Here is a 14,602-nt window from a genome sequence, read left to right as displayed (position 1 = left end):
TGCATTTGAGGCTCAACAGAGGGCGGCGAGGATATGCTTGGAGACCATAGCTCCTTTGCACCTTGAGAGCGGTGGTAGAGTAGGCAATGAGGCATGGATGGTAAGTATATATGTATCTTCTACTAAATATCTAACATGTTCCGTCACTCAAATGTTTTATCATTCATATCTAACTAATTGAATTTGGATCCACATGAATTTGTGATTGGAAGGCCTCCAGATGATGAGTATAGAAGGGCGCTTAGGTTTGGAGCCAAGCATTGGTTTAAGGACAAGGAGAAAGAAGGAGTCCACATCAATTGGGAAAGGGTGGCAGCATGTCATGTGAGTATACCCTATTCATCTTCATTATCATTTGACTATCACTGTTATCTTACAATCAACAGTCTTAGTTTTTATAACTTGTTTCATTCTTGGGGAGGCACGCTCGACCCATCTAGAGATCCAGACGGAGACATTGGATCTGGAGAAGAAGCAGTTGGGCTCATAGAAGAGGAGGGGGAGGGATCAGACACATGTAGAGAGACTGAGGGTGAGGAGGACAATGAGGAGCAATAGTAGGATAGGACATTTAGTCATTTAGTATTTTGACACTTTTGCCCTTTTGTAGCTCATTACTTCGACGGATTTGCCATTTTGGAGTTCGGCACTTTTTCCATTTTGAAGGGATTTAAAAAGTACGTTTTTTAAAATAAAAATACATACTTTTCGACTAAAGATCATGTCCTAACACCCTAAATGCAAAAAAATGTGGTTCTTTACATCGGTTGTAGACCGGAAGACCACCATGCGGTGTACGCCCTTACCGCACAGTACCATTACGAGAACTCTGCACGGTAACTAGCCATACCAAATGGTATCAGTTGCCCTGCACGGTCCCTCATCTATACCGACGGTATTTATTAGGGCACCAATAAACACCATCGGTACTGCACGGTACGTGTCCAATTGACACGTGTGATAGCTTGGATCATCCGATTGGGAAGGATAAGAGATCCTGTATGTTGAGATACCGTGCAATACAAGAAGGTTACCAGTGGTATGTGTGACAAATCCTATACAAAGACTCTGCTCTTGCCATTACCGCCTTGCCAAAACTATCGCTTTCCCACTGTAGCTCCCGCTTTCTTCCTTTTGGTGAGATTCTAGAGCTTTTAGAGTCAGTTAGTCGGGCCAGGTGATGACTCACCTTGGCTAGTCGGATTCACCTCGCCTGGCTGACTGTCAGTAGGCTATTTGAGAGAGGGAAAGAGAGGGATTGAAAGAGAGAGAGAGAGAGAGAGGAAAGAGAGGGAGGGAGAGTAAAAGAGAGAGAGGAAAGACAGGGAGAGTAAAAGGGAGAGAGGAAAATAGAAAGAGCGAAAGTTCAAGAGAGAGAGGGAGAGATGTTTGTTTATGTCTCAGTCAGGCCAGGAGATGATCTGCTTCAGCCGATCATATTTGCCTCGCCTCTTCGACTGATGTGTATAATAGTAAAGATTGAAGCCGGTGGATGGAAAAAATGATAGAGCAACAATGGCCTTTATAGCTACCTACATCCACCTCACCATACCCAGAACTACACAAAAAGTATCAACACAAGACCTTTATACACACAGCATGCCACTCTTGCAGTCACTAGGCATCTCCCTCTTCATAGAATTCAATATGCATTATGCTTTCACGGATATCTTAGGGAATAGCTACTCCTTCCCATCTTCATCATTTAACTTCAGTATAACTGACCAATAAGATTCATGTTCCACTGACAACACTATTTTTGCATTAAAGCCTTCATATGAGAAACTCTTTACCTCTGGACCAAACTAAATTGACAAATACATTTCAACATATTGACCCTTCTTAGAGTCTGAAGCTCAAGATCTTTGAAGGATCAGTAGCTGTGTGGGCTTTTGATGAATGTTTTTACACCGGCACCCAAAGCATATGTCCAACACAAGAAAAGATCAGACATTTACATGTGAGTCATCATTCCCAACATGCAAGCTATAATCAGCCATCCTAAACTAGCCATCAACACACAGAAAAAACCCAGACATAAGGATCCCAAGATAATAAACAAGTGCTCAACATAGAAGCCTCAGGTCTTCAGTTTGCCATCATCTTTGCACCTGTAGTTTATCTCCATATACTCATCAAATGCATTTCAACACTCTCAGCCAAGTCATTCTATGGTCAGCCAAACACTCTATTTCTGCCTGGAAAGTATCCCAACATAAGAGAGCATTCTTCAGTGATCAAAAGGAATGAATAGCCACCCGATTGGTTCAGTAAGTTCAGCCAACAAACTGTCAGCTTCTTCCTTAGGTTTTTCTTCTTTCCTTTCCAGACAGGTTCCAAATGTAAGCTTTGCTACAGCAGACTGTTCAGCTCTTCTGCCAACTCCACACCAAAATCTCCGAAACAATTCTGATTTTTGCTATTTCTAGCAAGTTTATAGGCACCCAACACCTCTACAGACTCCCACAAACATAAACACATCATCAACCCTCAACCTACTGATAAAATCCATCTACTGGGCCACCTTTTTGGCAAAAAAACAGCTCCAAATCTTTGTATATGAAATCGCCTATTTCAAGATAGCAAAACCAGCTTGCCAATGCTCAAGATTGAAATAGTCCATCCTCTATGCACTGCCAGATCATCAAATTTCCAACTAGACATCTCTATGGCACATTGTCTCTGCTTCCCACACTGAAAGCAGTCAAAATTCAGCTCCAAATCTCACCCAAAACAGGTTGCCTACCTCCAAGTTACCTCTTGGACACATAATTCAACCATAAATGAAATCACCTATCCCAGAGTCTTTTCAGTCATCAGATTTAGCCTCTTGTGAAGTCGCCCACCTCCTCTGCACACAAAGACATAAAAAAGCAGCAACTTCCCATGATGGAAATGCATCAGCTGATCAGAACTCATTGCCCACAGCCTCCATTTAGCAAATTCAGCAACCTCTACTCGGAATCTGCTCTCTAGGCAACTATTTTCAGAAGCCACAGATAGTCTGAAATTATGCAAGCCTTTCTTGGTACAACTTCCAAACAACAAGGTTTCCCTTCACAAACAGTCGCTCTTCTTGGAGGTTACAGTTGGAGACGTTCAGCTGCTACTTGTCGCCAAGAATTAGCTCAAAAAACTTCTGAGAACAAGTCAACTAGGTTCTCCATTATCTCGATTTCTGACATGCCCTCCCTCTTCTATAGCTCACGCTACTCACATATCCTCTCCCACAAGCAGCTACATCTCCTCAATCTCTGATCTCCAGTCTCTTATGAGCTTTCTCTCGTTTTTTTGCTCCCCCCCTCCAACAGCTCCGAACAACTCCCCTCCTTTTTCATTCTCCCTCCATCTCCTCCTTGTCTGTGGTCCTCCCATACTCCATAGTCATCCTCTCCTTCTGCATAGCAAACACAAAATCCCCAAACTCCCATGAGGCAACGGCTCCTCTTCCAGACTCCTCCAGCTCTCAACAAGGAACTCTTGCTGCGAGATGCTAGCAAGGTGCTCCTACGGTCTCTCCGTTCCTCACAGAGCTCATCCCTCCTCACAGATCACCCTTGCAGCTCCCCATTCTTCTCCCTTCCTCTTCTCTGTAGTTACATGTGTCCCCTTTCCCCTCTCTTCCAAGATGATCTTCCAGCCGCCTTCTCCACGTACTTTGCCACTACTCCCTCCAGAAGATTCAATGTGCCATCACGTAGTCTACTATTGCATGCATGGATTATCTTACTTCAAAAGAAGCCACGTCATCCATGCTTTTTACTCCTCTCAACTCGAACCTTAAGTCCATTAATCCCCAACCTTAGGCTTTAAGCACACCCTTGTACACAACCTAAACCTTCAGTGCTTGACTGCCACATATAACCAAAGCCCTCAAACTAGGATATGAATGCTCACATGACTTACAAATTGGGAACCACTCATGACAAGATAACATAACACAGGATAACCATGAAAGACATGTCATTCCTCACCAATTACTCTGAAGTGCTTGATGCCCCCCCACTGCTTTCCATCATCTCCCAGATGTCTCTATAGAAGTATCTACCATCTGTACATCTATGTAGAGTCTTTATGAGAGTATCCATAGCTCATTTCCTCCATCAACTAGCTATGTACATAGCTATGCACCTATCCATCAGCATGCAATAAGTGGAAAAGATATTTACATTTTTTATCCACACACCGGGTGATGGCTCACAATTGCCAGTCGGTTCCCCCCGCTTTGATCTTCTTATATATGATATCTATTTATGTACATAGGTGTTAGTAGAGTTGAGTTTTATCCGAACAATGACTTGCTTTTGCTGGCGTTTCTCCCGATAAAACTCTTTCCAACCAGATGTGTGATTGGCAAAGCTGATCTAGATCATCTTGGTTATGTGATGCTGCTGTATAATAGTAAAGATCGAAGCCGGGTGATGGCTCATAGTAAAGATCGAAGCCGAGTGATGGCTCACATCTGCCAATCGATTCCCCCTGCTTTGATCTTCTTATATATCATATCTATTTATGTATATAGGTGTCATTAGAGCTGAGTTTTATCCGGATGATGGCCCGCTTTTGCCAGCTTGTTCCTCTCGATAAAACTCTTCCCAACCAGATGTGTGATTGGCAAAGCTGATCTAGATCATCTTGGTTATGTGATGCTACTATATGTTTTCTGTTCTTACCTCCACTAGTTGATAGATTGACACTCGATAGTGACTTTATGGAATTCACTCTATAATAGTAGAAGATTGCGTGGTGATTGCTATAGTAGTAGATTATCATGAATTACTTGATGTAATATACCATTACCTTGGAAAGTTAGTAGTTTATTCCTAAGGATTGGAAGTATTTTAGAAACGTTCATGATGTTGCATGTTGCATGTTGCTTTTGAGTGAAATTTAGTTTACACTTGCATTGTGTATTTTTAATGTTCTTTATTTTCATGTGTTTTTTGAATATTCTTTATTTTGAAGTTTGGGCACTTACAAAACAATTGTTACATGCACTAGATCACTACACTGTCTACACACCCATATCTGATGGCAATGCAAGAGCAATTAAAGATTGAGATTCAGATGCTTGCCAGTAAGACAATGATCTAAATGCATTCGTTTATGGTACAAGCAATCTAAAACATCAAGACTCAAATAAATACACCAGGAACTAGCAATTGATCAATTAAGAACATCCATGGTCTAAATCATTGTCAAATTTTGTTACAATAGTCGCACATTGTAAATGTTCACTCATTTACATATTCAACTCATACACAAGTGATTCAACTTTCTGCATTGTTAATGCCTTGCAGGATGCCAGCAACGGATTCGACATTTGGTCCCTCACATCTCTTTATTAATTTATTTTCATCGCCAATCAAATGTTTTTTGATTCTCATGGTCGATCCTGTAAAGACTTTGTTGCAGAAGTTGCACTTCCACTTTTGCCACCCTAACATTGTAACAAAATCTTGCGGTTTTGAAACACTTTGGCCTTCTCCTTGAGTCTCGTTTGGCGGTTGATGTTGGCTTACCCTAACTTCTCTATCCGCCATGATTGCTATACATGTAAAAGAGAAAAACCATCTCAATTATTAATATCTTTTCTGCAACTTAAGACAATGTCACTAGCATGTCATCGAAAACAAATGTATGTTTGCTAGACCTCAGGAGAGAGCAACCATCCAATTGTCTTGCCCCCTCCCGACATAAATGGATGGTTATAGATGTGGTAATCTGCCTGTAGAAATAGGCGTGGGATGGCAAGTTGCCTTTTCCCATGTCCCGCTCTTTCTCAAGTAAGCATCTATTTGCACTATGATCATTCACATCATCAATCTCTGTATGCGAATGTCAGTATTTCACACAGACTAGTGCAGTAGCTAGCAATACCTACATTTGCACTTATCAAAATCCTTTGTTTGAATCTACAAAGTGAAGGATGCTACCTATGTTGGAGAATATCTAACGTAAGTTTAGACATACATTTCATACCTATATAAGATCAACTAATTGTTTTGAGACAAGGTAGTACTTTTCTTTGCACATAAATGTACAATATATACTGCCACTAATTTCCTCTTACAAGCAAACTAGTATAGTCTGTAATGATCTCTAACGTATAATGTGCATGTTGATACAAGCTGGCAATTGGGAGCTACACAACCGGATAGACAACAAGTTGTTATCAGTTGGCAAATGCGAGCCACAACTGGTGAAAGCCAAGTATTTTCTTATTCCTAATAAGTACATATAAACTATAATATAACATTTTCAATTTCACATCCATGTGTGAGTAGTTACTGATTGGCATATGCGGATCATCCACTGACACATGGTTCAAAGGTAATTTGTATCTATATGCGATTAGTTACAAGTCAGCATAAGCAGACTCCTCACTAGCACATAGATACTTACAATTAATGTCATATATATTTTTTACTAGTTTTTTGTAATCTATATATAGGCTATATAGCTAGTAAACTATTAAAAATGTGAGATTTCACTACATTTTAAAAGCTAATATCTGTGAAAAAAAACTTTTCTCCTTTTCTTTTTGTGAAAATAACTTTAAACATATTTACATGAAAACATTCTTTGAAAAATAATCTTTCAAATCACAAACGATAATCTATTAAATTTGAGCTATGCATTTATCCATTTTGCATCCTAGTGTGGGTAGATATCAGTTGGCCTAAGCGAGCCCACCACTGACACTGGACACTTTTTCAAAGGATATGAAAACTCACAAAGTATTTTGGAAGCTAATTTCTTTATCCTTTTTTCCTTTTCCTTCTTTGTTTTTTTTGAGACTTTAAGCAGAGCTAGATTCTCGGGAATGTGAATAGTACGAGGTCGATGCAAAGTATATATAAGAAATTGCACCATGCGGTATGTTTATAATACCGCTCGGTATATACCACAAACCCACACGGTATATGCTTGGGACCGTGCGGTGTATACAATCCCTGTGCGGTATATGTGAACACCGAGTGGTATACCAGCCATGATACCCTACGGTAAGTGGTTTTACCATGTGGTAATAGGCTGAAGCTAGTCCCGGTTAAAAATTATGGCGGGGGCAGTTTAAAACGCTCATGGGGGGTGTTAGAAATGTTTAAACGTTTTAATTCGACGAATTAAAATCCCCGTTTTAATTCCCTCGCAAATCCCTGCGAACTTGCCATTTGGAGTTTGGCACTTTTGCCATTTTGTAGCGCATTACTTTGGTAGATTTTCCATTACTTTTATAGACCTACTTTGCAAAATTGTAACATGTACACCTCATTTATAAAATTTAATCAATGATTCTAATGAAAAATAAAATTTCTGGGGCAGGATGGGACTGAAACAAGCCTCATCTTGCCCCACAATTTTTTTTTCTTCTGTAAAAATGTCGGTATATAATGACGCCAGTACTGACACCGACTTTCACACCGATAGTTTCTTTGCGACATCCACAACTATGGACATTCCGACACTTTTCACTTTGTATTTAGTGCCAATATTGGTGTCGAAAAGCGGCCCATGTCTTGTAGTGGGACTAGACCCTCTATCACTGGTAAGGTCGAATCCTAGTATCAGTTGTCCAATTTCACCAAGTTTACCACCGGTATTTATAGCCTTTCTTGGTAGTAGCGCAATAAGTTTGCATTTGCTCATTGTAACTATATCATCTACCAATGATATTGTTCACATTACCAATAATAGATTGTCAATTATCAAATTTTTAACATTGGGAAGGGTTTTTGGTAATTGCGTCCATCATTGCGTGGAAATAATGTTCATGATAGTATGTAAATTACGTAAATAAGCCCCAGTTAGTAAACTTAAACTTGAAGTCACCATAGAGGGGATGGGATTGAATGATCTATAAATTATAGCATGATCTATATATTATAGCATTTTTTTGTACATAGGAAATAGGGGTTTCCCTAGATTATGGTATTATTTTTTATTAACAAATAGAGAATGGGAAAAAAAGTGTAACAACAACTAGGAAATCTCCGTACAATACCCACTTAGGAGGAAGTTTCCCATCTAAAAGGAGGGTAGAAGTGAACTTTGTAATCATTGTTGGCCGGGGATAGTCTTTGCAAAATCTTCATCCTCTCTCACTCATGACAGGTGTTATGAAAAATCAAGGTTTAAATTTTTGGTGAATTGCAAAAAAGGCTTTGGGGAGGTCATAAAACCCTTAAAAATTTGTGTGGTCCTAGTTATATATTGTCACCAAAGTTCCAATATGTGTACTTGAAGATTATTGAAGCTTACGGAAAAAATGTTTGAAGGTTATTGAATCTTTGGGGAAAAACTTTTTGGTGGAGTGTTCATGAGATTCCTCACATGGGAGAATGGTATTGGGTGGGGCTTGCAAGTACACCACAAAGATGAGAGTGGAGTTGCTTTTGAGGAGTGGCCTCCAAAGTTATGGACGAAAGGTAAGGAAACATTGGAAACTCTCCGTGATGGAGGGTCAAAGTCACAAAGCCACCTTTTCCTTGTTGCAAAATCTAATGGATGATGCACTCTTGTGTCGAGTACTAATAAGGGTCCCATGATTGGATTATAAGACTTTGTAAGGATGGAGAATGGACATGACTTTGATATGCTTACAAGGATGGGATATTCCAAGTCACATTAATTATGCTTACAACAATGGGATGAGTGCACTCTTCAAGAGCATATATAATTTCTAGATGAGCTTTGCAAACTCAAGTGTGCAAAAAAACCAAGTTTTGTGTGAGGTGGCTAGAATCATTTCTATTTTGACATGCTTGTGCACAAGAAACCCAAGTTTTGTGTGAGGTGGGCGAAATAATTTCTATTTTGATATGAAGGAAAAAAATGTGGTCACAAACCTGTGCTTTTTTTTTGTGCAAATATAGCCAGATTTAAGAAATTCTATCTTGTGTTTTATGAAGCTTAGAGGTTTTTAAATTTTCCAAAAATATTCTCTAAATAATGGTGTTTTATGAAGCTTAGAGGTTTTTGAATTTTCCAAAAACATTCTCTAAACAGTGGCACTGTGGTTGTGATCTATCATTGTCATTTTCAAAGTTTTGCAACTTTGCATATCAATACATGTTATTGAATTTGCTAAATCAAATCTTTCCAATGAGTTGGAATCTCAGTCCTAGTGTTCACGGAAAATATTTTTGGCAACGGATACAAATACTTTACTTCAAATTTTTGCAAGTTCTTGGAGGTTTTTTCATTAAAATATGACTAAAATGGCCTCAAAACGTACAAATTAAAAAGCCTCATTTTTTAAAATTTGGACGCCAAATCGGAAAATTCTGCTCACCAAAATATGACTGAAATGGCCTCAAAATGTACAAATTAAAAAACCTACTTTTTAAAGATTTGGACTTCCGATCGAAAATTTTGGATGTCACATTACGGTTTACTGTGAACACTAATCAGAATCCAATCCGATCGAATATATTATCTATTTGTTTTGAGTTCCAATCCGATCGAATAGATTCTCTGTTTTTTGAGTTCCCAATGCGATGGATCAAACTAATTATTGCCATTACCAACGAAGTAAATTATTGTGCTTACCGGTCAATTATCATTCCGTTATTATGCCTCGCATTTGGGCTGATGGAAACCGTTTTCCTCGAACATATCAAATTAGTGCAACGGATCCGGACTTGAGAAGGACGTGGATCAAAAAAGCGCACTGTTCCGGTGGTTCATCGACCTTTCTGACTCGAGAAAGCGTGTTAAACATGCTGCGATCATACCACCAACAATCGCATCCAGGATGCGGAATCTAAATCATAGTCCTGGCAAGAACTGGAAAAAGATTCGTTGAATAATCTGAAGATTGTAATGACGATTGTAGTCGTGGAAAGAACTGTAATATTACTCTTTGAATTCGATCTCTTATAAAACGGAACACACCCACACCATTTGAATTCACAGCACTAATCACCCTTAAAATTCCTCCTCCAGCAGAATATCATCAGAGCACGAGCTTGCACACAAGCTGCTTCCTTCACGTCCTTGCATGAGCAGCTGTTGCTCGATTAATATCCTACTCGTAGCTAGTTGGAATACAGCCAGCGAACCCATTTCAATGACGATTTCAGCATCCAGCAACGATTTATATCATACTCGTAGCTAGTAGCAATCCAACCAGCAATCCGCTTAGTTTCACCCTCCATTCGTACTCCGCTATGGCTAACCCTACAGATTTGAACTTCGAACCTGATCATCCCAATCAGCTTATCAGCGCCCCAAAACCCTCCCTCCGTATTCGTTCGCTGTCCACTGCGGCTAACGCTGCGGATTTGAACTTCGAACCTGATCCCAATCAGCTTCTTAGCCCAACACCCTCCATCCGTATTCGTGCAGCGCTGCCCTCTCCTCGACCTGGGCTCACCAAGATCGACCTCGAAGCCAATTCTAACGTGTTAGTGCGAACTGGCAGCCGAGACGACGATGGGCACGTTCGTCGTACTGGTACGTATATTGGGAACGCCAGACTTTCAAGGGATTGTCATGATCTCTCGGTTGACGTGTATAAGGAACGGTCTATAGGCTTATACGATTATAGAGCCATGATTATATGACAATTCGTCTTTCGTCCCTCTTGTAGGAAATGTTTGGACAGCTTCCGCGCATGTCATCACGGCTGTTATTGGCTCAGGCGTGCTCTCCTTGGCATGGAGCATCGCCCAGCTTGGTTGGGTCGCAGGACCCCCTATTCTTCTCGCATTTTCTTTCGTCACATACTATACTTCCGTTTTGCTTGCGGATGCCTATCGTTGTCCAGATCCAGTCACTGGTACCCGTAATTACACTTATATGACCGCGGTCCGAGCTCATCTAGGTCCGTTCTGTTTATCTCCATTGATTTATCTCCATCCACTGTTTTGTCCTTTCGCTCATGATTCTAATTGAACCCTTTTCTGCATCTCGATAGGTGAGAGGCAGGCATGGGTTTGCGGTTTAGTTCAGTACTTCAACCTGATAGGAACGGCTATTGGATACACAATTACAGCATCCATCAGCATGGTGTACGTCTTTCGTTGCTGCATCTTCGGACATTTTCGCACTAACGTGCACTAGTTTGATTTTTAGACAGGCAAAGACTTTCCTGCAATATGAACGTTCGGCCGGTCGCTTCAAAGTCACTCTCGCACAATTGCAATTTGTCATGGGTATTCTCTTCAAAGATTGGACTTACACATCGACCGTCATTCATCACTAATTATCATTCCTTTCTCGAATTGCAGCGCAATCAGACGCTCAAATTGTTTCCATACCGAAGGTGATGGTGCTCCTTGTTATGTCTCCAACAACGTTTACATGGCAATCTTCGGCGCCTTCCAGATACTGCTCTCGTTCATACCCGACTTCGACAGGATGTGGTGGTTGTCCATTGTAGCAGCAATTATGTCTTTTTCTTACTCTTCCATTGGCCTTGGGTTGGCTACCGGCAAAGCAATAGGTGCGAACTCCATTAGCCACTAGTTCGACCAATTTAATCGGATCACAAATGCGTATTAATTTTCTTCACAATCCACGTTTATAATTCTCTGCAGAAAGGGGTCACATATCTGGAACAGCAACGGGAATTGGTCTGGATATACTCTCTCCGGCTAAGAAGACGTGGTCCGTTTTCCAAGCACTCGGTAATATCGCGTTCGCCTACTCCTTCAGCATGATCCTGATTGAGATTCAGGTATCGACTCACACAATCCCATTTGATTTTTGTCTACCAGCTTGTCCGCGCAATCCCGTTGGACATATATGCCGCCCACGGGCTGCCCAGTTTTTTTCCTCGATGTTTAATCGGTGTGGTTTGCACAATATGTTTTCATCTCAATGCCTGCGTATTGGGTCACAGGACTATTAATATATTGTTATTGACCTCATCTTCATATTTCTGCAGGATACTTTGAAATCAACCCCCGCCGAGAATAGAACCATGAAGAAAGCGACTCTCTTGGGAACTGCGGTTACCACTGCCTTCTACATGTCTGTTGGTTGCATTGGATATGCTGCACTGGGAAACGATGCACCCGGGAATCTCCTCACTGGATTCGGTTTCTACAATCCATACTGGCTGATAGACTTTGCGAATGTGTGCATCACCGTGCACCTTATTGGCGCTTACCAGGTAACAAATTTTCCAGGCCTTATATGAAGCAGTACTCTTTTACAGAGTTAAAGTCCGTTGGGTTCTCTAACTTTATCTCCTACGCATGCTTTTCTGAAATAATGACATTGATAGGATCTGCCTTTCAGGTCTTTTGTCAGCCCTTATTTGCATTTGTCGAGAATTGGGCGTCCATTAAGTGGCCAAAGAGCAATCTAATACATGAGGAATGCAAGGTTGCTTTTATCTTGGCTGGGCCGTTGAAACTGACTCGTTTCAAAGTACTTTGGAGAGCTTGCTTTGTCGTCTTCACCACCATTGTAGCGATGCTGTTGCCCTTTTTCAATGATATAGTAGGGATCCTCGGTGCTCTTGCCTTCTGGCCGTTGACGGTCTACTTCCCAGTAGCTATGCATATTTCTCAAACTCAGTTGAAAAGATGGACACCAAAATGGCTGGGTCTACAGATGCTTAGTGTCACTTGCTTTCTGATCTCTCTCGCTGCTGGAATTGGATCAATGGCGGGAATAGTGGAAGATTTGAAAAAATATGCTCCCTTTCAGAGCCATTCCTGAACGTACAGATCTTGTTGAAACGATGATCCTACTTCGTCCAGAAGCTTGGAGACAAGCACGTCTGCAAGTGCAGGGGGAGAGGCGTTCACATCAGGATACAAACAATGCCCAAACGTGTGTTAATGGAATAATTAAACTCTTGTCATGGTTTACATGATGGGACTGTCTACTCTAGCTCCTAGGTCCAGTCTACTGTATGGTTAAATAAGACGTGTCTTTCTAGATCGCGTTGGTTATTCAGTTTCAATAACTGCTTGTATCGCTTATCTATACGAGTAATGTGACCCGTCTATGACAGGCTAGAGACCCGCTTCCCTGGGTCTGTAACTTTATCTCCTACGCATGCTTTTTTGAAATAATGACATTGCTAGGATCTGCCTTTCAGGTCTTTTGTCAGCCCTTATTTGCGTTTGTCGAGAATTGGGCGTCCATCAAGTGGCCAAAGAGCAATCTAATACATGAGGAATGCAAGGTTGCTTTTATCTTGGCTGGGCCGTTGAAATTGACTCGTTTCAAAGTACTTTGGAGAGCTTGCTTTGTCGTCTTCACCACCATTGTAGCAATGCTGTTGCCCTTTTTCAATGATATAGTAGGGATCCTCGGTGCTCTTGCCTTCTGGCCATTGACGGTCTACTTCCCAGTAGCTATGCATATTTCTCAAACTCAGTTGAAAAGATGGGCACCAAAATGGCTGGGTTTACAGATGCTTAGTGTCACTTGCTTTCTGATCTCTCTCGCTGTTGGAATTGGATCAATGGCGGGAATAGTGGAAGATTTGAAAAAATATGTTCCCTTTCAGAGCCATTCCTTAACATACAGATCTTGTTGAAATGATGATCCTAATTTGTCCAGAAGCTTGGAGACAAGCACGTCTGCAAATGCAGGGGGAGAGGCGTTAACATCAGGATACAAACAATGCCCAAACGTGTGTTAATGGAATAATTAAACTCTTGTCATGGTTTACATGATGGGACTGTCTACTCTAGCTCCTAGGTCCAGTCTAGTATATGGTTAAATAAGACGTATCTTTCTAGATCGCGTTGGTTATTCAGTTTCAATAACTGCTTGTATCCCTTATCTATACGAGTAACGTGACCCGTCTACGAGAGGCTAGAGACCCGCTTCCCTAGGTCTGTAGATGGGATCCTAGAAATTCTTTAATTTAAAGAATTAAAATTCCAAGTTTCAAGACCCCTCCTTAAGGGGTGAAATTATTATATATGTATGTATATATATATATATGTTTAAATAAATATAAATATAAACCTATGTTTATGCCCTCTCTATCTCTAGCCCAAAATTGCTCTCTCTCTCTCTTCTCCCACCCATCTCTATATTTATATATATATATCGGGCTCTCTCTCTCTCTCTCTCCCTCCTCTTTCTCTCTCGGTCTCTCTCTCTCTGAGCGAGAGATGAGAGAGAGAGAGATAGATAGACAGATAGGCAAACAGACAGAGAGAGAGAGGGGGGGAGAGAGAGAGAGAGAGAGTACGAGGGATGGAAGGAGGGGAGAGAGACAGAGAAAGGGGGGTGGGTGGGAGGAGAGAGAGAGAGAGAGAGAGAGAGAGAGAGAGAGAGAGAGAGACGAGGAAGACAGTAAGAGGGATGGAAGGAGGGGGGAGAGAGAGAGGGGGGGAGGGAAGAGAGAGAGAGAGAGAGGGGGGGGGAGGGAAAGAGAGAGAGAGAGAGAGAGACGAGGAAGAGAGTACAAGGGATGGAAGGAGGGGAGAGAGAGAGAGAAAGGGGGGTGTGGGAGGGGGGAAGAGAGAGAGACAGAGAGACAGAGACAGAGAGACAGAGACAGAGACACAGAGATAGAGACAAAGAGAGAGAGAGGAGGAGAAAGAGAGAGAGGGAGAGAGAGAGAGAGACAGAGAGAGAGAGAGCGGTGGGAGGAGAGAGGGAGAGACAAACAAAGATAGAG

The 14,602-nt window shown here is 41.3% G+C and overlaps 1 protein-coding gene across 1 annotated transcript; it reads left to right on the top strand.

The window, feature by feature from the left end:
- The first annotated feature begins 9,904 nt into the window (after positions 1–9,904).
- On the top strand, positions 9,905–13,036 carry LOC147900929 (amino acid permease 3-like). Its single transcript, XM_087375414.1, has 7 exons — positions 9,905–10,458; positions 10,595–10,828; positions 10,922–11,015; positions 11,235–11,449; positions 11,544–11,683; positions 11,894–12,121; positions 12,250–13,036. Exons 1-7 carry the CDS (start codon positions 10,173–10,175, stop codon positions 12,673–12,675), a joined length of 1,623 nt encoding a protein of 540 aa, XP_087231540.1. The 5' UTR covers positions 9,905–10,172; the 3' UTR covers positions 12,676–13,036.
- Positions 13,037–14,602: the final 1,566 nt, after the last annotated feature.

Source organism: Dipteris shenzhenensis, chromosome 6, assembly GCF_047967505.1.
Source record: "Dipteris shenzhenensis isolate YYH24624 ecotype China chromosome 6, Dip_SZ_1.0, whole genome shotgun sequence".
Taxonomy (NCBI): domain Eukaryota; kingdom Viridiplantae; phylum Streptophyta; class Polypodiopsida; order Gleicheniales; family Dipteridaceae; genus Dipteris; species Dipteris shenzhenensis.
The sequence above is the reverse complement of the archived record's forward strand: the minus strand, read 5'-3'. Positions and strand labels throughout refer to the sequence as shown.